This window comes from Sorex araneus, chromosome X (assembly GCF_027595985.1).
Source record: "Sorex araneus isolate mSorAra2 chromosome X, mSorAra2.pri, whole genome shotgun sequence".
NCBI lineage: Eukaryota > Metazoa > Chordata > Mammalia > Eulipotyphla > Soricidae > Sorex > Sorex araneus.
The window spans coordinates 337,056,232-337,082,853 of NC_073313.1; the positions used below are offsets into that span (position 1 = coordinate 337,056,232).

The window sequence follows — 26,622 nt, forward strand, 5'->3', positions numbered from 1 at the left end:
GGGGTGGTCGGGAAAATGGAGACAATGATGGAGGAAGTGACAGTGTTGGTGGGATTGGTGTTGAAATATTGAATGCTTGTAACAATTCCTTTGTAACTTTGCAACTTTGTAAGCTATGGTGTTTAATAAAGTGGAAAAAATAAAGCAAAAAAATAAAAGCTTAAGAACAGTTCATTGAAAAATTGAATCTTTTCTAAATTGGAAAACTCCTTGATTTACCTGTGAGAACGTGAAAGCACAGCTGGTGACTCAGGTTGGAAGTCAGCGTCCGTCACTTTGTTAGAAAGAGCAGATGTGCCTGGCGATTAGGGACACAGGCAGAGGTGCTGCAATTACTGATTTTAATTAGATGCAAAAGCAATTATGTGTTGCCATGTAATGGGAGAGAAGTGCTGCTGTAGAAGTGTCTGGAATCAAGATCGTTCTTCCAGCAGCACCTGCCAGTCTTGGGTGAGGATTTGTGGAGGGAAAAATAGCTTCAAAGTCATTCATTGAATTGGGGTTGAGAGGGTGGATTAGTGGTCCACATTTGAGTTATTTTCAAACATCATCCAAATACTTTGAAAAAAAAGATTGAAATGAAGCAGAATCTTTCCCTCCATCAGTTTGAAGTTCAGAAATATCAAGGCAGGGTAGACATTTGGGATTTGAAAAATAGTAATTAATTGAAATTAATCCCATTCCTTAATTAAAGTACAAAATTTCTTCAAGGCTCACTTTAGACTGTGTTACACCCAGATAAAGTTTTCTTGCACGGAACAAAATCCCTTCAAGGTCTAGCCAGCTACACTCAGTGTAGTCTTATAAATATGCAAGAGTCATTTGGGGGGTTTATTTGCTTTAACTAAAGGATTTTTGACTCCAAAAGACTTGTAACAGTTATTAAATAGATGTGATTGTTCTAGTTATTTAGGTAAGGGTGTATGTGTGCAGGTGTGGATGCATGTATACACGCACATGTGCATGAGCCTGCACACACACATACACACAACGCACACACACACACACGTCCTGACTCATTCCAATAGGAGTTTAAATCTAACTAACCCAGGAAGTTCCACATTCTTTTCTTCTGTTTCCTTTTGCTGACATTCACATCATGTTTTACACAACCAAAGTACTAGATGGAGGTTACCATTATGGGATTCACAGATCTCTAAGATCTTTCAGGTTTACAACTTCATGGGTTTTTAGGACAACTTTGCTGCTGTTCACTGCCCTGTGAGTGGAAAGTGCCAGCAAGCACTGCCCATGACTTTTTTCAGGTCACTGGACAACCGTTTGCCAAAAGAAGGGCTACATGAATGGCTGTTGAGGGGTGAAAGGGCCCCCATTAATTAAAAAAAGAGGATGCACTTATACTGAACCTGTGTCTAACTGTCCCGGACCCATTCGTCAAAGGAGGTCCTCTAGGTCTGCTTCTTGTCAGGAGCGGAATCTGCTTGCTGTCTATAGCTTATTACCCGTCCAGTAGACTTGGAGGACAGTTTCCCAAAGTGTGTTGAACCATGATGCCTCCCTGCATCAATCTGAGACTTGTCTGCATACCATTGGCATTACTGTGCTGCGAATTGGAAGGAAAGGTCGACCCTCTGCCCCTGGATGTTCTCTTCACAATGGATGAACCGCCCTCTGGTGTGCCTCTGATACTGTGTGCTGAAGCATGAGTAGAGTAAGCTTACCTCAATCTGGTGCCTCGGATCTGAGCATGGAAAGTATGACATGGAGACAATATGGCAAGATTGCACCATTGGAATCTATGTCATGTCAATCTATAGAGAACTACCCCTACTGCCATGTCAAAGGCAGTAGGGGTAGTTCTCTATAGGCAGAAACCTGTGAGCACATGACCTCAGGTTTTTATAAATATAACTAATTTTTATAATTGTAAATAACACTTCGTAGGAGGAGGAAAGGAATTTTAAAATACTCTTTTGAGCTGTAGGAGGCACTTCAGCATGTTGACTGACCCAGACCTGAACAATGTAATGGGATTCAAGCCAGAGAGTAGAGCCCTCAGAGCAGGCTGAAGTAAAGCCAGCCATATGCAATACACAGGCCCTGTCCTTGAGGGGGCCTGAATCTGGGCAGACATTCAGAGGGCCCAGACGGAGCTGCATAGATGGTCAGCAGCAGTGGTAAACATGATGTAACTGTCAGCAGAAGGGAAAAAAATGTGGGACCTCAGATAATAGAGATCTACCAAGATTTGTAATCCTGATTCTGATGTGCCCTATTCCTAGTGCCACCAAGGAGTTTATAAATATGTCTACAGCCATCAGTGTACATGCAATAATGGGTAATTTGGTTTATGAGATATATAAAGAGGCAAGAGATAAAAGAGTGAAGAGGTTAGCAGACTCATCCAGTTGATAACAGGCTCATGTGGAGGATGGGCTGAGGGTTGCTGCTTCTGCGAAAAGAGGATGCACAGCAAACATTCTTGAACGGGACCATCGTAGATCTGGTAAACTCAGCCTCATGACTTCTCGTCTTTGGGTCCACATCAAATTTCCAAACAGTGATGTGTGTCTTGAGTAGGAATCGCTGACAAACGATGTTGCAAGTAATGAATAATTTCTGAGTGTATGTGAAGTAACTAGAGCCAAGCAAAAATTTACCTTCCAGACCAGAAGTTTGTTCTGTCCTATTGAAGTGATGCTCAATTCACAATCGTTTGAGAGTTCAAATATCATTTATACCTGAGACTAATACTCATCGCTTACTGTGTTTTTGTTAAGCCCATTGATGTGTGTTTTGCCAGTGCCAGAAAATTGGGTCCTTGTACTAATAATTTGGAAGTTTTCACTATTTACATCCACAGAGTGTGTGAAGTCAAATTTCATGATTGAGCAGTGGCAGACATCTGAGATGTGTGTGAGCATAACATGCAGGGGTGTGTACTAGCGGCTTCATAGATACTCCTTCACTTTTCCAGTTCTGCCTTCAAAGTCATCTGTTCCAAAGATGAACATGAACATTGATTCTGCACAGGCTAGGTGTGAAAGGACTTTATTTTTAAAGTTGCTGTGGCTGGTCTTTTGTGATGGTAAAATAGTTATTTTTGTCATATTGACAGGTACACCTACTGAGAAATGCTGGCGATGAAGTGACTCTCACTGTTGAGTATCTCAGGGAAGCACCGGCATTCCTGAAGCTCCCACTAGGTAAAGGGGGACTGGGGGGGCTGTGGAATTCCTTCTCGACAAGTTGTTCACCAGATGATACCACACTGACCCAGTGTAAATCATTCCCCAAGTGTATTTCAGAGAGAGGGAGACTAGATAGACTTCTTAGTAATACTTGTTCTAAGGCGCTCAGTGCCTTAGAAGACATCAACAACTTTTTGTAAGAATGCCTCATCAGTCTACATTTTGTTCATAGAATATATACCAATTTTAACAAAGATTCAATTTACTCATTATACTTGCATGCTCATGTGAGTATGACATGAGTTCTGTTTATTTAAAATTTCTATGGTATCTTGAGAAACTACCAAGAGTATCCCGCCCTCACGGAAGAGCCTGGCAAGCTTCCGTGGTGTATTTGATATGCCAAATGTAGTAACAATAACAGGTCTCATTCCCCTGAACCTGAAAAGAGCCTCCAATTGTTGGGGAAAATGAGAAGGAGAGGCTTCTAAAATCTCAGGGCTGGGACAAATGGAGATGTTACTGGCACCCACTTGAGTAAACCAATGAACAATGGGATGACAGTGACAGTGACAGTGATAAAAGAAAATAACAGTAAATCTATCGTACTAAGTGCCTATCGTGTAATCTTCAGAACCTCAATCGTACTTGAAGTGTGAACTAGCATGAAAATGGTAAATCACAAATCTACAAAAATAGTTTCATAAGCATAGTCAGAATGATGTTTACTTCCTCTGTTCAGCTTTCATGTTTTTATGAAGTTGTCATCACTTCTCTGATTTAGCAGCATGCAGCGAGGACCTCTCTGCTGGGTGTTATCCTTTGCAAACAGTGTCCCCAGGAGCTGAGTTTTCAATGATGACTCAAACCATCAAAGACTTGGACTCCCCTCCTTGGTTGATGGAGCAGTGGAGCCTCCAATCACCTCATCCTTTTTTTCTTTTCCTTTCTTCATTGTTTTGCTTATGTGAAGAAACAAGTTCATTTCTTGGGATAACCTTAATTTCCCTGCATTTTCTTCCTTTCTTCTAATTTTCTTCCCTTCCCAAGTTGTCACTGCCTCTCTTTATTATGACCAGTAAGTTCAGTTCTAGTTCTTTTAGATTTGTATTAAAGTCATTATTAGACAAAACACATCACTGAACAAGTGGTACTATTTGAACTCTCACCTTCCTGAGCTACTCTGAGTAAATCATTTTATTATCACTGTCATCGCATTGGTCATTGATTTGCTCGAGTGGGCACCAGTAATGTCTCCGTTATGAGACTTATCACTGTTTTTGGCATATTGGACATGCCATGAGTAGCTTGCCAGGCTCTGCTGTGTGAGCAGGATACACTTGGTAGCTTGCTGGGCTCTCCGAGAGGGGCGAAGGAATCAAACCCGGGTCGGCTGCATGCAAGGCAAACGCCCTACCCACTATGCTATCACTTCTGTGCTATCCTGAGCTATTCTGAATAAATCATTTTATTGACTTCCATTAACTCCCTCCCTCCTGCTAATAGAATACATTGGGGAACTATGTCATTTACTGTTCTTGGGAAAAAAAAAACTGTATTCTTTCTTTTGCTGTAAAAAAATACAACCATCTGGGCTGGAGCGATAGTATAGTGGGTAGGGCATCAGCCTTGCACGCAGCTAATCCACCAATCCTGGTTAAATCCCCAGCATCCAATGTGGTTTCCCGAGCACCTTCAGTAGTAATTCTTGAGTACAGAGGATAGGAGTAACCTCTGAGCACCGCCAGGTGTGGTCCCCCCAAATAATATAGCCATCTAAAGGCTACTCATACATGATGGCCACTTAATGCCTCTATTGCAAACTACAAAACCCTAAAGGAGAGAGAACAAAAGAGAATGGCCTGACACAGAGGCGGGGTAGGGTAGTAGGGGATGGGGTGGGAGTGGTAGTGGGAGGGATACTGGGAACATTGGTGGAGGAGAATGGGCACTGGTGGAGGGATGGGTAAATAAATGATCACTGTATGACTGAAATACAATCATGAAAGTTCATAAGTTTGTAACTGTACCTCACAGTGATTCACTAATAAAAAATTTAAAAAATAAATAAATAAAATTAGAAAAAAAAATAAAGGCTACCCATATATAACTGAGAAGATCAATATATCTGCAGTGGGAGCTGTGGTAGGAAAATCATAGAGGGTCCTAATGTGAAAAGAAAAGGGGCATTGTAGGGTTGTGTGTGCAACATGGTAAATATTCCTCAGAAGTTAGGCCACAAATCCTATAAATAACATTGGTTAACATCCCATGATGTCTTTATTATAAGTCATTGAAATGGAGAGAATGATCAGATCTGCCCCCTTGGTCCTGAGCTTAGGTTTGTGTTAATAAGTTAAGAGGCTGAGGCTAAGATATGCAAATAGGAGAAAAGGGTGATTTAGATAAAACTTACTGGTCAGCTTTAAAGTGATAAAAGTAAATACATAAAAAGGAAAGCTGGAGGAAATTAATTGTCTTTGAGTCAGTTCATAAAGTGAATGTGCTGAATATTCCTTTTAATGAGACCTCTCTTTTCAAAATGTGAGGTGACTGGACTCTTAGTCTTTTGATTCTGCAAAAAGTAAGTTTGGGTTTTTTTTTTTTTTTGAGAATGTCATTCATTGCTCAGAGTACAAAGTCCCTTTATCAGTAATTTTGGCTCTGGAAAAATAGCTTATGGTGAAAAGTGTTCATGTATTTAAACTAGTTTGGGGTAATCTGAGCACCTACATGTTTTACAACAGATTTCACCTACAAGATTTAAAGAAACTTGACAGTAATCTATGATAGTTCATAAATTCTTTTTTAAAAAGCCACAAAATCCACCCCCCGAAAAAAAATTTCAGTAGATATCAGAAGAATGAGTAGATAAAAAACAAATGAGAAAATAACACATTTGACTTATGTCTCCTAAAGATAATTTTATATTCTTTTCATCTTCTGTTCATGGCTAATTACCCCAAGCCCTTCGAGACCACTGAGTGAAACCAGTAATTCAAACTGTTAGAGCAGTTTGAATGGAGGGGGTGGGAGAAGCAAGCTGGTGTGAAAGCTTCCACTGCATTCTGCTGCTAGAATGACTTTTAAATGTGTATCTTAAACAGAAGACATAAATTTCTTAGTTCTGGCGGGTGGAATTCAAGGTCAAGATTTTGATAAGTTCTGAGTCTGGTGAGAATGCTCTTTCTGTTTATCAGAGGGCCATTTTATTCCTAGTCCTAATGTGGCAGAACGGCAGAGAGCTCAAAGGGCCTTATACCTACCCTTGAAGGTTTTCCACTCATACCCCAGTCAACTACCACAAGTTCCACCTCCAAACCCATAACTTTGAACTTTCAACAGACGAATTTTGCAAAGACACAAACATTCAGTTCTTCAGGGAGGTCAAGGAAGGGTTTTGTGGCTTGGTAAAATGGAAAGAAGGACCAAACTAATAAAGTGTAAACAGAGGAGATAGTACACATACCTTATGGACATCTTTATACGTGAACTTTAAAGAAAGTTAGAGAATATATTCCTCTGTTTTCTTTGAAGAATTAGCATTTCTTTAAAATATGACAATGAAGACTTCATCATGTAAATTTATCAGTGGTCTTCTGAGTCTTTGTGAGCACAGATTTACCTGGAGATTTACCTGGAGCTACACAGAGGTTCTTTCCAGAAGGCATTGAAAGTTCATTGCTCTCACGCCTCTGGCATTGCATGCATGGAAGATGTGGGTTACAAAGCATACTGCTGGGTGATTGGTTTGTCTAATGCTCAGCATGTCTACTACCTACACATGTCATGAATATCTATGTGCATAGATAAAAAACAATACATGTTTCATCATATCCAAGGGAAGACATATGAGGTGAGAGCAAGAGCCCATACGTTGCACTGAGGACTTTACATAAGAAATTTTCCCATTTCTCTTATGAGCAAGATTACTTTCATGGAAGGGAGAAAAATAGTTTCTAGATCAGTTTTACTGATATTAAAGCAATGCAATCAAAACAGTAACCAGAGCAGCATTTAAACACCTATATCATAAAGAGGAAGTATCACATTTACAATTTTCAATGTAAACCTTTATTTACTCAGAGCCACTACAGAGCAAGTCTGATGTCTTGCTCTTAGAATTTTGGTGCCATAGTCCATTGTGCTAGATTTAAAAAAAATTATTATTATGCACCCAAACGTTTTGTGTTGCCAATGATCTTGTTAGTCTACATGACTATTTTACTGATATCATCTGCAGAATACACCTCATTCCTGCTAGACCTATATCATCAAAGTCAGGTAAGAAGTGGGTTAGAATGTTCTTAAAGTGGCAAAGTGCACATATACGAGGGGATGTAAAAATTAGCAAAAACCTATCACTTCCTCCTTTCATTTGCTTCCTTATAAGAGATAAAATTTTTGTACTCATAAAAGTTTAAACACCATGACCATGATTTCTACAAACTGTGTTTAAACATCTTCTGATGAATTCACATGAAGAAGATAAACTTGATTTTGCTTGAGTAGACCTTATAGGCAATGATTGCATGATCCAGTTTTCTGCCTGCCTGGCATCCATCAGAGTGGGGAAAATCTCAGTTCATTCATGAGAATAAGGTCCAGGGAAAGCAATTTTGTAGTTTCACAAGCATAGGAAAATAGTTACGTAGCATGAGAACAAGATCGGGGCCCTGGGGGGTGAAGTGGAGTTTGGGAACCAGCAAATTTCTTAGTCACTGTCATCCCGTTGCTCACTGATTTGTTCGAGCAGGCACCAGTAACGTCTCTCATTGAGAGACTTATTATTACTGTTTTTGGCATATCCAATACACACGGGTAGCTTGCCAGGCTCTGCTGTGCGGGCTCCATACTCTCAATAGCTTGCCAGGCTCTCTGAGAGGGGCGGATGAATCGAACTTGGGTTGGCCGCGTGAAAGGCGAAATCCCAACTGCTGTGTTATCGCTCCAGCCCAACAAATTTCTTAAAATATAATAAATTCACAAGACAAGATTCAGTTTTAACATTAAAATATTTTTTGACCACACCCAGAGGTTGTCAGGATGAATCCCTGGCTCTGTGCTCATGGATCATTCCTGACTATGTTCAGGGAACCATATGGGGTGGCAGGATTGAATGTGACTTTCAGGGTAAACACCCTAACTGCTGTACTATCACTCTGGCCCCTAAATTAAAATTTTTAAAGAGAAAATGAGTGACCTGAGATTTACTCAATACTGTCCTACTTTTTAGGATACTTTCAGAAACTTCATTCCCTTGAGTAGTGTCTTTCCCTTAGTCCCTTAGGATAACAAAATTGGATCTCCAATTCTTGTCTTTGTGAATATTGCATATAAATGGAACCATATAGTGTGTGCTTTTCTGTGACCCATTCTTCCAACTGGCATAATGTCTCAAAGCTAATCCACATTGTAGCATGAGTCAGGACATCATTGCTACTTTTAACTAAATATAGTTCCATTTTATGTGGATACCATATTTTGTTCACCTCTTCATCAGCGAATAGGCATGTGTTTCCATTCCACTTAGGGAAATTTGAATAATGAAGATATAAATATTATTTTACACATTTTTTATGAATTTTTTTGTTTTCTTGGATATATACTTAGAAGTGGAGTTGCCATATTGGATTTTTACACTATATTTAGCTTTTAAGGACTAATAAGACCACTCCAAGCCTCTGTTTAATTTGATGAATGACATTTGCAATCAAATTTCATTTGATTTCATTTCTTGAATGACATTTGTAACCAGGCATTGATGAGGTATCCAAGGTAGTTCTCATGGATTATAGGTCACTTTCTGGGTTTGTTGCTTTCATTGTTATTGATTATAAACTGTTCTTGTTATATGCTTTATAGTATGATTAGACTGTTGACACCATCCATTTTTATCATATATAATTACTACCACTGATCATTTCTAAATAATGGGTTTTATTGGTGATAAATATATTCTAAAGTTTTTCTTTGGCATACAGACAAATAATACTCATTCATCAGAAATAAACAGAAGCTCAAAGTCTGCAAATGACTGTTAGATTATCATATTCACTTCCATGTGTTTATCCTTCAGTTTTTATTTGAAATCATTACTCAAGTATCACCTTTAGTTATAATATGGCCCTTAGGATTTTAGAAGAGTGAAGAAAATGAGAAGGATTCTAAATCACTGATGAGCTAGAAATAAAAGTATAAGCGAAGTCAATGGGAAAAGCCTCAGAGGGAAAAAATGTAGTAAATAGATCTTTGAAATACTGAAAGGACAGAATCAGGCTGTTCCCAGAGCCCAGAGCAACCGCCTGCGGTGGGCAACTGTCTAAAGTAGTTTCTCAAAGGACTCAAACTCATGTTTTTCATATTGGAGCCCCAGGTTCATTCCCCAATATCACGTGGTTCCCCGAGCACCATGGGGAGTAACACTGGTGCCAAGAAGTCACCCCCAAGTACCACCAGGTAATGCAACAAACCAAAAATTAAAATAATAAAGTATATTTTCACAAAGCAGTCAGTGTGTTCATTTTGGGTCCACAAGTTCAAACAGAGGTCATATCCCTGTCTTCCTGACCCTGTTCCCTGAAAGACTGTATATGTATACATATATAACTGTCACTGTCACTGTCATCCCCTTGCTCATCGATTTGCTCAAGCGTGGATATATATGTACACACAATTTATATGTATATACATAAATTTATATGTATGTATATATTATACACATATATATGCCCACAAATTTACTTGATTTATCTTGATATTTTCCATGAAACTAATGATCTAATTTGCAGTGCAGATATCAAAAAGTATTTTTAAAAGTAATTTGAAATTTAAAATCAGAAGATTAAAGCTAAATTTAGAAAGTTGGCTAACATTACCCTAATGTGAGAGACCAGTGGGGGCAAGTGGGATCTGCGGACTACATGAGCCCCTCACAGTGCATGGCCAGTCCTTCTTCACATTGTCTGCTAGCTGCCAGCAGATGGGCACTGCCCAGATGCACCACCTCTGCTAGCACACCTGTGAATGAGCACCCTTTCCCAAGAACCAGTGTATAGTCCTCAGTGACTTCCTGTAAAACCAGAGGCACCTTTCCTGTAGCACATCCTCAGCTCCTGTAGGAACCAATGTCTCTCTTTTGTTTTCAGGGTCCCCTGGACCATCCAGCGACCACAGCAGTGGGACTTCCTCTCCTCTCTTTGACAGTGGCTTGCATTTGAATGGAAACTCCAGTAACACCGTAAGTGGCTTCTCATTTCATTTACTTAGTGAATGTCAGGTCACCACTGCCCCCAATTAGGATCAAGGCTCTTTACCTCCCATCATCATAACTAGGACCTTTCAGAGGGATGACCCAAGCCTGGACTGAGGCTGCAGTTCTGTGAACACTGATTCCTGCGTGAGGAACTGGGCCTTGCAGTGCAGGGTAAGTTCCTCATTCATAATGTTCCAGTGAGCACGAAGGATTGCTTAATTTTGAGAAGGAAGTCATAGTCCTACCTTTGATGTTCCAGGAAACTCTAATGAGAGGAATTCCTAAAAGAATTGAAAAAAACTTCCACCAGCCTCTCATATTGCAAGGGACATATTCCCAAACTAATAGAAAGATCCCATTGAACTTGGTACTATACATTTGCAGTGACTTTGTATCACGTTCCAAATCTTTCACTCCCCAAAGAACCTGACAGGCCAAAGGAGAGACTGCCACCCACTTAGCACAGGGGTGCAGTACCCCTGCCCTCTCCTACTCTGGTAGCTGAGCCCTAATCACTAAAAATGGAGTATCCACATTCACTATTCAAAGAGCTTACGTAAGTAGGAAGTAGAATCCTGAAAGCAGTTTAAAAATCGTTTTTTAATTGAAAATCATATCTACAGTATTAAAATGACCCCTTCTTGACTTGCAGGTAGATCCTAGAGAAAAATGCTTAATGTTTGTACAATACATTGTAAAAATGTCAGATTGTTTCATATTTAACCTTTTAATATAGTTCCTGCCATTGAGAAATTGCATTTGGTGTCTGTGAGCAATGAAACAAAATATAAAATAAGTTTATCCGAATTCATAACTAACGTTTCAATTAAAACATAGTTACCAGCATTTTATCCATCTGTGTGCTATTTCTATACCACATTTTCTGGTCTTCCCAGAAATAAATAGCATCCTGAATCTTGTGTTTCTCTTCCCCAGGAAGAAAAGCTTCATCCTAATGTGCATGTCACTAAAAATAGACTATTTCAATTTATTTTGAGCCTTGTATAGTAAATTATTATACTGTCACAGCTTTCTGGGAATTATATTTGTACATATGATTATTTATAAATATTCACAAATATTGTATAGTATTTAAATGCTGTTTTTTATTTTTAAAATACTACTTGGTATTTAATCGGGTGAATTTTTCAATCGTCCATTGGCATTTTGATACTTGGCTTTTGTTCTGGGTTCTTGTTATTGTTTTCTGGTTTGTTGTCATAAAAACAGGAATGTATGAATATATTATCAGTCTTTTTGCTCTATACTCAGAAGTGAAATTTTTGGGTATTTGGTGAGGCCAGTGTTGGATTTTCTGAATAGTAAGCACTCTTCACATTGACCATCAGCATCCTTCACACTAAACATCCAGCTGTTTCTCAGGCCCTTTTTGTTGGTGTTGATTGGACTGAACATTTGAAGTGCATGATGGCTTCTTCTCGAGGTTTCATTTCTGATTCTATCATGACAAAGGAGGTTCATGGATTCGTTTGCTTCTCTTTTCCTGTTTTTCTCCTCTGTGGGAAATACCATGCTTTGCTTTTGCCCATTTACATTTAGGTTGTGACTTCCTTGCCAAGCCATGCAATTCCTCACATATGTTGAGGTTCTTACTAGTTGTTATGAGTCATATCTCTTTTCACTACTTGCAGCTTATGTTTTGTTTTATTTACAAAGTCCTATGATAATAGAAGTTCACTGTAGGCAAATGTAATCTATTTCTTCTTATGTGGCTGTTGGATTGTTCTAGAAATACTTTCTGGTCCTCTTCATATAAAGATACTTGCTTATATTATCCTTAAAATATATTATGACATATTTTTTACTTTGTTTTAAATGTGGAAAGCTAAGGTCCTGATTTATTTTCATGGGTAACAATGTCCCAACCTATTTTCTTATGATTCACACTTCTGCTTTGGTCATATAACTTGCTTCCTGAGCAAGTGAGTTTATTCATGAGACCTTACTACATTATCTGCCAATATAGCACCAATATCAGGCTACTTAACTACTGTGCCTTTGCAATATAGTTTTTGGTGATTTATAAGAAAAAGTAATTCATTGCTCTGTAATTCACTAAAATTTTTCCTCTCTGTTTTTTTCTTGTGAATTTTAAAATGCTTGCATGATCAAAGTTCACAAAAAATTAAATTGGATTTTGATTGCAATTATATGAAATTTGCATCAGTAGGGAATTTATCTAATTTGTGAAAAATTTTTTATCTGATAGACAAAGAATATACAGTAGAAGTTCATGGGCAATCTCTAAATAGAAATGAAAAACTAAGTAAAAAATAGAAAGTTAAATATGTGAATTTCAAACTTATAGTAACTAATTTCAAATAGATAAAATAAGTTTTAAATAATTTGAAAATCAGGAAAGGGAACAGGAGTACTAAAAGAGGACAAGAGTTTAAATTCAGTGGTGAGAAAGTGTTTATTTAAGTTAGCGTTATTTGTCTTTAGTGTTTATTTAAGTCTTTAAATATGTTTTCTATGTTTTTCATGATTTATTTTTTTCAACAGCACATTGTACATTTTACTCATATTTTTCATATTTTCAAAATACTAACCTCTGGTGTCATAAATAATTATGCTACCATTATTTTTTCTCATTTTTGTGTTCTTTTAATTTTGCAGTTCATGCTTTTTTTGGTCAGCTTTTATAATTTCGCATAATAATCATACACTTTCATTTGAGCTTATGATACTGCTGGTATATGTATACATATACATATGTACATATGTATTTATACATATATCTTTCTCACCATTGAATTTAAACTCTTGTCTTCTTTTAGTACTCCTGTTCCCTTTCCTGATTTTCAAATTATTTTACATTTTTTAAATCTATTTAAAATTAGTTACTACTACAAGTTTGAAATTCACATATTTAGTTTTCTGTTTTTACTTAGTTTCTCATTTCTATTTAGAGGTTGTCCATGAACTTTTGCTATATATTCTTTGTCTATCAGATAAAGAATAATGAAAGAACCTTCTAAAACATGTTCCCAGAGTACCTGCTTCTGAATTGCTTGCTGTTGCCGTTGCATATTTTGAAGCTTTTCAAACCTACATAAGTCATGCATTTAGGATTGCTCTCCAGAGAAAATCAATACTGCAACTTACAGCTTCATGGTCTCCATACAACATTATCTTTACCAGCACTGTTGCATGGAGTGGGTTTTTTTTTTCCTCAAAGTCTCTCATTAGCTGTTAAAGCCTGTTGGTGGCAACCTGAATTTCAGCTTATGTTAGATATAGTTATTTTCTCTAAACTGTAAATAATGGTTTTTCAGTTCATGGGTTCTTTCTGCTGTGATACAAGAATCTAACTTCCAGTATAGCTATTGTTCCAGTAAGTCAGTGTTTAGACTTCTTATTGGACTTCTACTGGTGATCTGTGCATTTTCCTACGTGGTGATGGTACAGAAATATTTACCTTCCCTACTTTTAACTTCTCATGTTTTATGAATCTGTTTTAAAATATTTTTATTTTCTTGACCTACTACATGTTACCCATAATCTCTCCAGTCTTTTCTATGGAAGGCAGATTTGCTATTATTCTAGTAGGTCTTGTTTCTTCCACATTTTGCTCTTGTAATCATACTATTTTCTGAGCAATTTCTTAAGCTTTTCATTTTGTTATAAAATCAACTTTATACAATATCCTGGTTAAACAGTTCACTGAGTGATTTTATTGTTTTTTTTTCAACATGGGTTAGATCAAGGTATGTCATTCTAAAATCTGGACTCTCTGTTGCTTATTTTACTTGAGTCTGTGATGGTTTCAAGAAATGGTCTGTGTGTGGTGGTGTGTCTGGAAAATTTATAAGACAGTGGATTGAAAAGAGGTTATTGGGAGCTCTCTTTCTCTCTCAGCTTTCAAATTCAAAGCATCAAGCTATTGGCATATGTACTCAAGTCTTTAATAGGTTTAAAGCTTATGCTAAAGGGTTATTTTAGAAAAGAGACTGAACATAGTATTTGAATATGTTGCCTTTAGCCATGTTCATCGTTATTCCTTAAAAAATGAAATAAAAGAAATGCATAACATTATTTTTTCTTCAAGTGGTTTGTTCACCTTCTAAACAAAATTTTTAGTTTTTAAAATCATGTCACGTATAAACTGAATTTCAGATAGTTAAAATTGGTTTTAATATGCTATTCTTTAGAAAATATACAGAATCAAAATTCTGTATAAAATTTAAGACAAACCACTTGCTTTCCAGATATTTACATCAATAAACTATGTTCTTTATTCTTACTGTTAGTCTTTGTTCTCTGAAGATTATTTATAGCCTGTGATCTTTTTTCTCAACAATGAATTACACATAGCAAGATCATAATGCTATAATAGCTGTATCTATGAGTTGTAGAATGAAATATACTGCCTTGTAGTGTTTTATCAAAAAGAGTGAGTTGGTACCTTCCTAAGACTCAAAGGACTCAAACCGCTTTCAGTGGTTACATTTTCAGACCTGCGCATATCACATTAGTTCTCCCAGGATCAGACCTGACAGAGAAAGAAACAGGGTTTGTTGTGTGCAGAGCAGCCTTATAATCTCACAGCCCCCAGAGAACTGGTTTCCATCTTTTAGAATTGTACACCTCTGACCCCAATGCATTTACAACCTCTCCTCATGGACAAGGAATGGACCATATTGTCTCTGCAAGATTGCTGGAGTAATTCCCTGTGTGCCTTGTATATATGACAACTTCTCTATGTTTGTAATGAAAACTAAATTATTAACTACTCCTTCTTCAGATACTACAGTTTTTTTTTCACTCTTTCCATTCTACCTGCCAACCTAAATAAGACTTTCAGTTCATAGCTTTCACTTTGTAGTATTTACACATTGTTTACTAGCACTTGATTATTACTCACCTGGCATGAAAAACTAAGCTCGCCATTTATACTACACCACTTTTGCATCTGAAATCCTTGATAAATATCTATAATAGCAAAAATGCATTTGCATTCTTATCATCTGTTTGATGTCAAAACTTATATTACAAACTTCATTTTTCCTTTCATTCTACTACTTTGAAAATTCTGTTCTGATGTTTTGTATTTGGTGTGCGTGGATGTTTTCCTTCATAGAAAGCACATAGAGGGTTTACTGTTTAATTGCTGTAGTACCCTAAAACATTCAATCAGAGCTATCATTGATAGAAGTACCCTAAACATTCTATCAGAGCTATCATTGATGCATTTTCTAGGTGATTTTGGATTCTTGCTGCTGATCTGATCCTTTGAGTCTGAGTACCTGTCAAGTCTTCTGTTTTTACCTGTAGCATATGCAAGACAAATGCTGGTCTGGTTAATTTTCCTTTGTAAGAAAACCTTACCAGAAATGAACACGGTGGTTCAATTTAAAGAACAAAAATGCCTGATAGTAGATACTTAACTTAAAAGATTTATCTCAACAAGCACATGTACATTGCAAAGAATTCAGCATGTATATAGAAAAAACAAAAACAATGCAGTTTAACAGTTTATAAGGGAACAAATTAATTGTAAATGCAGATGTCTAGATATTAATTACAAAAAATGAAAAAGCAACCATAATAAAAAGTAATGAAATAAATTTAAATGTCGAACACACAGGATGTGTTAAAACTCGAACAATTCAACAATAAATTGAGCCTTTTATTTTTATTTATTTTTTTAAATTTTTTATTGAGTCACAATGTGGAAAGTTACAAAGTTTTCAGGTTTAAATCTCAGTTATACAATGCTCGAATACCCATCCCTTCACCAGTGCTCATATTCCACCACCAAGAGTCCCAGTATAGCTCCACCCCTCACCCCCACACCCCTAACCCCCCCACGCTCCTAGACCCCCCTCCTTTAGCCCCCCCCCGCCTGTGTAACTAATAAATTTCACTTTACTTTCACTTTGATTGCATACAATATTTCAACAAAACTCACTATTATTGTTTGGAGAGTCTCTCCCCTAAAGTCAGACCTGCTGAAAAGGAAGCATTAGATAATTTGTTTTCCATTGCTGAGGATGAAGAGGTATGAGGTCAAGTGACCACGCTTAGCGGCCTCTCAGTTTTGGGTTTCTGTAATTTAGTATTTTAGTAACTAAGTCCAGAGAGATATCTGCCAGAAGTTGCATCGTTGCCAACTTGTACTTCTCAGTTACATTATATTCCACATATGAGTGCAATCTTTCTATGTCTGTCTCTTTCTTTCTAACTCATTTCACTCAACATGATACTTTCCATGTTGATCCATTTATATGCAAATTTCATGACTTCATGTTTTCTGACAGCTACATAGTATTCCATTGTGTAGATGTACCAGAGTTTCTTTAACTAGTCATGTGTTTTGGGGCACTCTGTTTTTTTCCAGATTCTGGCTATTGTAAACAGTGCTGCAATGAACATAGAAATACATATGCCATCTCTACTATACCGTTTTGCCTCTCCAGGTTATATTCCCAGGAGTGGTATTGCTGGGTCAAATGGAAGCTCAATTTCTAATTTTTTGAGAATCGTCCATATGAATTGAGCCTTTTAAATGAAAGAAGTTAAGGACTGTGTCAGGGAATGGGTGTTAATTAAGCTTAATGTAATCATTTAATATAAAGCTTTAATGCAATTAAAGCATTAAATAATGTAATAATTTAATATAATGCATGATATACCAATTATCGCTTCAATAAAATTATCAGGAAATCGATATAGCAATTAAAAAGTAGATATCCTAAATTTACGTGGAATAGTCAAAGGTTTATTAGATAAAACAACATCAAAAAAAGGAATTCCCTTCATAAAGGCAGCATACTCAAAACATGTTAATAAGATTGAAAGTGAATGAAAAGAATAAAGAATATGAACATCATTATGAATTCAGGAAAATAAACATTAAGGTAAGGTATATTATTAAGTATTGGAAGAGGGCCAAAGAGATGTATAGCAGATAGGACTCTTGCCTTGCATGCAGCCAACCCGTGCTCTATCCTGGGTATGTATATGGTCCCCTTAGCATGAAAATATCTCATGAAAAATATCAAACATGTGTTTTAAAATTGTGAGATTCTGGGCTGAAACACTAGTAAGGTGGGTAGCACACTTGCCTTGCATGCACCTGTCCTGGGGTTTAAAGAGTGATTCCTAGCACAGAGCCATGATTAACCCCTAAACACTTCTGATGAAATTCTAAGAATCCTCTAAATGTGAAATTGAAGAATCCTCTCACAACCTGGAGTTTTAGTGTCAGTCTCTAAACTTGCATTAAATTTGAAAAGAATTGATGAGTTATAACAGAGGTTCCTTGCTTCACTCCCAAGAATTCTTGAACTTAACAAGTACCCAGAAAGATGAGATATTCCCTCAGCTTCGCACTGCAGTATTCCTTGTAACCGAAAAACCAACACATAATGTACTGAGGAGTATCGTGCTTTATTGGTAAGAAGATGATGGAAAGCAAAGCTGGAGGTTGGAATTCAGCGCTGAGGACATATAGATGGCATGCCAGCAGGCTCAGCCAAGGGGCCAGGGAAAGTGACAACTGGCATGGTGTGAAGGCACATACCCTTATTGGGAGGAAATCCTTTTAGAGGAGCTCAGGTCAGTATACCGTTTACTAGGGAACAGAGAAGTCACTCTAGACTCTGCTCCCCTTCTACTTCTCAGGTCAGTACTGATCTCACTGACATCAAGAAACTTCCAAGTTTCAGACCTGAGATCTGGAAAGAAACACAGAAGTGCCAAAGCATGAACCAGCCCCTACCCATAGCATGTTTGCCCAGTAGCTGGAGCTCCTCGCACCCCTTTCCTCTCTTACTAACAGAGCAATTGCTGAAACGATCAGTTTAGTACCAATGGAAGCCAACAGGGAAGATACTTAAAGGGACTCGAATTAGGCCATAGCACCACCTGCTGGCAAAGTACATAAGCATTCTCTTTCTGATCTAGATTGAAATTACAACAGGGAAATTTTAAGTCGTGAAATGGGCAGATAGAAAAATATAATACATAACAATTAGCGATATCAAGGAACAGGAAGATAACAGTTCTCTCTAGAATACAGTCACAATTCATGGAGGATTATAGCTCCCAATCAGACAGAGAATTCTAATATGCTATGATGAAGAAATTCAAAGAGGTAGGAAAGATTCAAGAGAGCTCAGCAATGTTAATCACAGAGACGCAATAAGATTCAAGAAATAAATTCATTTTCTCATAAATAAAATCCACAGAAGATAGACTGAAGTCTTGAATGAGAAAACAGAGATCAAGTGAAATAGAGAAAAATAGGGAAACAGAAGAAACAAAATAAATGAATTCATGAAATTTGCAAAAAAAAGAGATATTTTAAAAAACCACAATGAGAAACATCCAGCTTTTGGAAAATCTACATAAGAATAAAAGCATTTTCAAGATGATGAAGAAGAAGGGAATGAAGAACTGAATAAAAACTTCCCAAACCTTGGGAAGCATGTAAATATACAAATCCTTGAAGCCCACAAAGCCTCTGACAACTTAATGCAGAGATCAGCATTGCATTATTAGTGAAACTGTGAGGTTCTTAAGACCATAAAAAAAAAGACTTATGTAAGGCAGCTGGGGCGGGGGACAGACTAAGAGACTTTCATCAAACTTCTTTGTTGAAACTATAGATCAAGAGAGAATAGAATTAGATATTAAAAATACTCAGACATTTTTCTTTCTCTCTCACATTATGGTTTGCAGTACAGATACTGAAAGGTTATCTTGATTATTCCTTTTCCTACTTTCAACACTCAGTTCTTGTCCAGAGTCATCCTTTCCAACCATTATTGTCATGCAGTTCCCTTTTCTACCCTAACTTCCCTTAGCCCTCCCCCACATGCACACTTGTGGTAGCTTCCAACCATTGACCAGTCCTTCTGGCCCCTGTTTTCCCTGGCCTTGGATATTAGTCTCATGCTATTTTATTATATCCCATAAATGAATGCAGTTATCTTATATTCCCTCTTCTTCTTCTTCTGACTTATTTTCACTCAGCATGATACTCTCCATCTCTATCCATTTATAAGGGAACTCCATGACTTCATTCTTTTCCTAACAGGTGCATAGTATTCCATTGTATAGATGTACTATAGTTTCTTTATCCAATCATCTGTTCTCCGGACTAGGTTGTTTCCAGATTCTGGCTATTGTGAATAGTGTTGCAATAAACATAGAAGTGCAGATATTTCGGCTGATTTGTGGACCCCAGGGTATAATCCCAGAAGTGGTATTGTTGGGCCAAATGGAGCTCAATTTCTAATTCTAATTCTTATTTAACTCATTTTTAAAATATCACTTTCTTTTCTTTCATTATTTGTATATAGAAAACTCATAGACTTTTGGGTATTGATTTTGTAACCTGCCACTCTATAAATCTATTGTTTCTCAGAGCTTTTTGGTAGAGACTTTAAGGTTCTCTAAATACAGAATCATGTCATCTGCAAATAGCTAGAGCTTGATTCTTCCTTTTCTATCTGGATGCCCTTAATATATTTTCTTCCCTAACTGTTAATGACAAGTAATTCCAGTACTGTATTGAACAGAAGAGGCCAGAGTGGGCAACCTTGTCTTGTGCCTCATCTTAGAGGGAAGGTTTTTTATTTTTTTCCTGTTGAAGATAATTCTTGCTGTGAGCTTGCAATAGATGGCTTTGACTATATTGAGGAATGTTTCTTCAGCTCCCATTTTATTGAAAGTTTTTATCATAAACGGGTGCTGGATCTCGTCAAATGCTTTCTCTGTATCTATTGATATGATAATATGGTTTTAATTTTTTCTTTTATTGGTATGATGTATTATATTGATTGACTTGTGAATGTTAAATTTAGTGGTGGAAAATGTGCACTGGTGAAGGAATGAGTGTTGTAACATGATAATACTAAAATCTAATTATGAACAACTTTGTACCTTGTAACTGTGTATCTCACCGCCATAAAATTTCAACCCCACACCGGCATAGTATTGGAATAAAGATAGACTTCAAGTTAGCGAGAAAAAAATATTCAAAGATGAAAACTGCCAGCCGAAAGTCCTGCAAGACTCTTTCAGATCTAAGGGAACAATAAAAGCCTTTAGAGACAATCAAACCTCAAAGAATATGTTAACAGTAGACCTCCTCTGCAAGAAATGTTGAAAGGAGCTGCTTGTCTAAGTAAGGGATTTCCTATCTAAATAAATAATTTTTTAAGGTCAACAAAAACATTAAGAAAGGAAATAAGCAGAACCAGAAAATTAAAGACAAAGTGGCACTAGTGAACCTTCATATGTCAGTAATCACCATTGATGTAAACGGACTGAATTTATCAATTCAAATGCCCAGAGTAGCCAGATGGGTTAATAAAGGCAAATACAAACCATATTATGCTTAAAAGATACTTACAGAAAATTGAAGAGACAAAAAGAGTACTTGAAGCTAATGGAAAATTTAAAAAGGCAAGAGTCACTATACATAATTCAGATATAAGAGATTTCTAGCCAAAATGTTAGCAAGACACAAAAATGGACATTGTATAATGATAAAGGGGTGAATACAGCACAACAATTAGTCATATGTAGGTACTAAACAAAGCAGCTATGAACTTCTAAAGCAAATACTAGTGAGCATGACAGAAATATAATAAATGTAGAAGATTATAACACCCTCCTGACACCAACGATCAGCCAGAGGGTAAATAACGAAGGCAACAATAGCCTTGAGCGACAAATTAGTCAGGATAGAAAAAATAGATATTGATAGAGCAGCCCTCTCCCAAAGACCAGAATACACATTCTTTTCAGTATGAAATATTCTCAAAACTAGACAGTATATTTTGACACAAAACGAATCTCAAAAAAATAAAGACTGAACTTCTGTAGCACTGTCATAGCACTGTTGTCCCATTGTTCAATTGTTCATCGATTTGCTCAAGCAGGCACCAGTAACGTCTCCATGGTGAGACTTGTTGTTACTGTTTTTGGCATATCGAATTTGCCATGGCTCTGCCATGTGGGTGGAATACTCTTGGAGCTTACCGGGCTCTTGAGAGACATGGAGGAATCGAACCGAATGGTCCACATGCAAAGCAAACGCCCTACCCGCTGTGCTATCGCTCCTATCAAGCACTTTTTTAAAAAAATCACAATGGTTTAAAACTGGAAAGAAAGCAAAAGAAAAAAGAGGCAAAGACACAAATTTGTGGAGAACAAACAAGTTTCCACCAAATAGCTATTAGGTTAATGAGAAAAATCAGACATTAAAAATTTTAAATACCTGGAGAGAGATGAAAATGTTGATATGTCATTTCAGAAATTATGAGATACAGTAAAGCAGTACTAAGAAAAGTTTATATAGCAGTAGAGGCATACTTTAGGAAACAAAGGCATAACAAATAAAAGTTTGTAACTTAAGTAAAAGAAAAAAACTTAAAATCAGGAGAATAAAGGAATAATAAACTAAAACAGGAATTTATATCAAAAAGATAACACTAAGATCATGAAACTCAAGGTTAGCAAACCTTAGAAAAGATTCTATGAAGATACTTTAAAAATAAATAAAATTCACAGAGAGAGATAACACAATCAAAATTAGAACCCAACGAGGAGTTACTAAAATGAAACAAATGAATTAGAGGATAAAGAATATACTTAAATTATGTAAATTATATATTATATAAGAATGTATTTAAATTATATAAATTATGTAAATTATATAAATTTTAAAGTGTTATAAATAGCAAAAAAATTGGAAAGCCCAGAAGAGGTGGAAAAATTTGTAAAAACCATAAAACTTTCTCTTTTTTTAAATTGAATCACTGTGAGATAAAGTTTTCATGATTGAGTTTCAATTATACAATGATCAAACACCAATCATTCCATCAGTGCACATATTTCACTAAGAAATGTCCCCAGTTCAATCCCCGGGATCCCATGTGGTCCCCCAAGCATTGCCAGGAGTAATTCCTGACTGCAGAGCCAGGAGTAACCCCTGAACATTACTGGGTGTGACCCAAAAAGCAAAATAAATAAATAAATAAATAAACAAGGGGCTGGAGCAATAGCACAGTGGGTAGGGCGTTTGCCTTGCATGCGCTGACCCGATTCAATTCCCAGCATCCCTTATGGTCCTCAAGTAATGCCAGGAGTAATTCCTGAGTGCAGAGCCAGGAGTAACCCCTGATCATTGCTGAGTGTGACCCAAAAGGCAAAAAAAAGGAAAAAATGTCCCCAGTATCCCTTCTGCCACCCCTGGATCCCACCCCCTGCCTCTATGGCAGACAATTTCCTTCTTATTCTCTCTCTCTATTTTGGGGCATTATAATTTGCAGTACAGATCCTGAGAGACCATCGCATTTGGTCCTTTATCTGCTTTCAGCACACATCTTTCATCCTGAGCGATTCTTCCAACAATCATTGACTTAGTGATTCCTTCTCTATCCCAGCTGCATTCTCCCCCAGTTTATGAGGCAAGCTTTCAACCATGGAGCAAACTTCCTGGCCCTTGTCTCTACTGTCCTTGGATGTTAGTCTCATCACTGTATCACTGTATCACTGTCATATCATTGCTCATCGATTTGCTCGAGTGGGCACCAGTAACGTCTCTATTGTGAGACTTGTTACTGTTTTTGGCATATTGAATACACCATGGATAGCTTGCCAGGATCTGCCATGCAGGCAAGATACTCTTGGTAGCTTGCCAGGCTCTCTGAGAGGGACAGAGGAATTGAACCCAGGTGGGCTGAGTGCAAAGCAAATGCCCTACCCTCTGTGCTATTCCACAAATGAGTGCAGTCATTCTATGTCTGTCCCTCTCTTTCTGATTTCACTTAGCATGATACTCTCCATATCCATCCACTTATAAGCAAGTTTCATGACTTCATCTTTTCTACAGTTGTATAGTATTTCCATTGTGTAGATGTACCAAAGTTTCTATTGTCGGGCACTCAGGTTGTTTCCAGATTCTGGATATTGTGAACAGTGCTGCAATGAACATACAGGTTCAGATGTCATTTCTACTGTGCTTTTTTTGCACCCCTGGAATATATTCCCAGAAGTTGTATTGCTGGGTCATATGGAAGCTCAATTTCTAGTTTTTTGGGGATGCCCCTGTTGTTTTCCAGAAAGGTTGGACCAGTCTGCATTCCCACCAACAGTGAAATAGAGGCCCTTTCCCCACATCTGAGCCAGCATGTTGTTTTGATTTACATATTTCTGATGATTAGTGATGCAGAGCATTTTTCATGTGCCTTTTGGGCATATATATATGTACATATATACATATATATAGAAAGTTTCTGTTAATTTCTTCCATTTTTTTTATGCAGTTGAAGATTTTTTTCCTTACACAGTTCTACTAATGACTTGTATATCCTGGATATTTACCCCTTATCTGATGGGTATTGGGTAAATGATTTTTCTGATTCAGTGGGTACTCTCTGAATTTTTGGTTACCATTTTATTTGAGGTGCAGAAGCTTCTTAGTTTAATGTAGTCCCACTTGTTTATGTTTGTTTCCACTTGGTCAGTATGTTTCATACTTAAAATGCCTTTAGCTTTTATATGGGAAGTTCTGCCTACATTTTCCTCCATGTACTTTATGAATTCAGGCCTGAGATTGAGGTAATTAATCCACTTTGATCTGACTTTTGTGCCTGGAGTTAGACAGGTCTAAGTTCTTTTTTTTTTTTTTTTGTAAGTAGCTATTGTTTTCCCAGCACCACTTGTTGAAGAGGCTTTCCTTGCTCCACTTCACATTTCTTGCTCCTTTACTAAACAAAGATTAAGTTATCATATATTTTGGAGTCTGTGATAGAATATTCAACTCTGATCTATTGGTCTGCTGGTCTGTTTCTATACCAATACAATGCTGTTTTAATCACTATACTTTGTAGTATGGTTTGAAGTTGAGGAAGGTGATGCCACCCATCTTATTTTTCCCAAGGATTGCTGTTCGTGGGGATTTACTGTTCAATATAAATTTAGAGAGTGTTTTGACTATTTCTTTGAAAAATGTCATGGTATTCTTATAGATAACACCTTGAGTCTGTATAATGCTTTGGGGAGTATTGTCATTTTGACAGTGTTAACCCTCTCGATCCATGAGCAGGGACTATGTCTCCAGTTCCTAGTATCCTCTTTTATTTCCTAAAGCAGTGTTTTATTTTTAATGTGGGAGTACTATTATTTATTCAGCCATTGATTTTGAAGCAGTGTTTTATAATTTTCTTTGTATTTCGCCTCTTTAGTTAAGCTGATTCTGTGTACTTGATTTTCTGAAGCACTATTGTAAACGATATTGAAAAACCATAAAAATTTCTAAGACTTTGGGAAAAAATATAAAATCTGAACACATATAACATGAATCACAAAATTGAAACATTAACAGAACCTGGATATAACTTCATCAATGAATCTTACCACTGCTAATGAGAAATCAATACCTGGTCCTCTCAAAGTTTTTCATAAATTGAAAAGAAGGGAAAAATTTCAAACACAAACTATGAAACCCACACTAGCCTTATCTAAAACTAGACAAGAACTCTACAGACCAATATCACTGATGAACATAGATATAGAAATCTTCAACAAAATATAAACAAAACAGTTTCAACAATACATTTAGAGAATCAAATGCCATAATTAAGTGTAATAAGTAAAGCGAAGTAAGCATGGTTCAACATAGGAAAATCAATAAATGGTACCCAAACCAGTAGAAGAATGGACAGCTGATATGAACATCCAAAGTAACAATTAAGCTCATTTGATAAGATTCAACATCCTTTTATAATAAAAATATATTAGTATATTTTTATAATTTGAATGTTATCTTAACATAATAAGGATAATACATAAAAACATGGCCAGTATCATTATTGTGTTTATTGCTACATTATTTACAATAGCCAAGGGCTAGAAATAACCCTAGTACCTGCTGTCAAATATATCAAAAAGATATGTATGTATATATCAAACAACTTTCAACTGTAACGAAAGGCAAAATCTTTCTACTTAGAACAACATGCATTGATGGAGAAGGTATTATAATTAATGAAATAGTAAGAAAGACTAACACCATATTATTTTCTTTTATCTGGCATAGAGAGGAAATAAATGAATAAGTATATAAACCAAATAAAGCAGCAACAGAAAACACTTTTGGACTACAAATCTAATTAGCAGTAACCAAAGAAAGGTGAAAAGAAAGTGAATAAATTGGAATAAGAGGCAGAATTGTTAAAAATGGCCCCATTAAAAAATAAATAAAAGGCAGAATTATATGGTGAAGAAAATACTTTAACTTTTACTGGTGAATATGATGTCATGTATACATATGTTAATTTTTCTATGATTCACTTTTGAATCTTATCTAATGTCATAATATAATGTTGATTTACTTTTATTTATTTATTTTTAAGTAAACAGATTTTATTTAGAGGTTTCTGAGAGAAGGAGGAAGGGATAAGTGGGAGAGAATAGTAAGAATAACTCGCTCAAGAGAGAACAAGGACTTCTCCAAGGGTGGAGAGAGCTCTACACACATCCTGGCACTAGACACGAAAGCATGAAAGTACACATCTCAAGAGGGAATATGCGGGCAACACATGTTCTCAGGCACCGCATGAGCTCAGCCATGTGGGCACAAGCAGCACATGGGCTCAGGCAGCATATGCGCCTTGATTTACTTTTAAAAGCCAGGTAGATATCAAGTTAGTAGTGATAGACTAGATTTTGACCATCAATTTATCAAATTTGACAACATGAATATTGTATTCCAATTGATTTGCAAAATGAGTATCATTTAGCATCATCTTGGAAATCTTTAAATAATTGATTAAATAAACTTTAATTTCATAAACAATACATGGATGCCTATTGACATTCATTTCAAACTAAGTATTAAACTGAAGATTCTGAAAAGCACATTATGACAAAAAAAGTAATAAAATTGTAGCTATTATAAAAAACCCAGAACTGTCATCATTCATTTATAATCTAGAACATATAGTCAAATGTATTGGTGAAATATATAAATAAAAAGAGGAATTATCAGTGGACACTTAAATAGTTAGTGTAAAATGTTCCTCGAATTCTGTTATAAAAAAAGAAAGTGTGGGGCCAGAGAGATAGTACAGGGATTAAGGTCCTGCATGCAGCCCGATTCTGCACCATCCCTGTACTGCCTCTGGTTTCCTGAACACCACCAGGAGTGATTCCTGAGCACAGACCCAGAAG

The 26,622-nt window shown here is 36.6% G+C and overlaps 1 protein-coding gene across 3 annotated transcripts in view; it reads left to right on the plus strand.

The window, feature by feature from the left end:
• Positions 1-26,622, plus strand: part of SNTG2 (syntrophin gamma 2) — a 439,433-nt gene that overhangs the window by 225,137 nt on the left and 187,674 nt on the right. For all 3 annotated transcript variants that reach the window (XM_055120048.1, XM_055120049.1, XM_055120050.1), the window contains 2 exons: positions 3,080-3,167; positions 10,301-10,392. In XM_055120048.1, the coding sequence (XP_054976023.1) occupies positions 3,080-3,167; positions 10,301-10,392 (180 nt within the window). The remainder of the gene's footprint in view (positions 1-3,079; positions 3,168-10,300; positions 10,393-26,622) is intronic.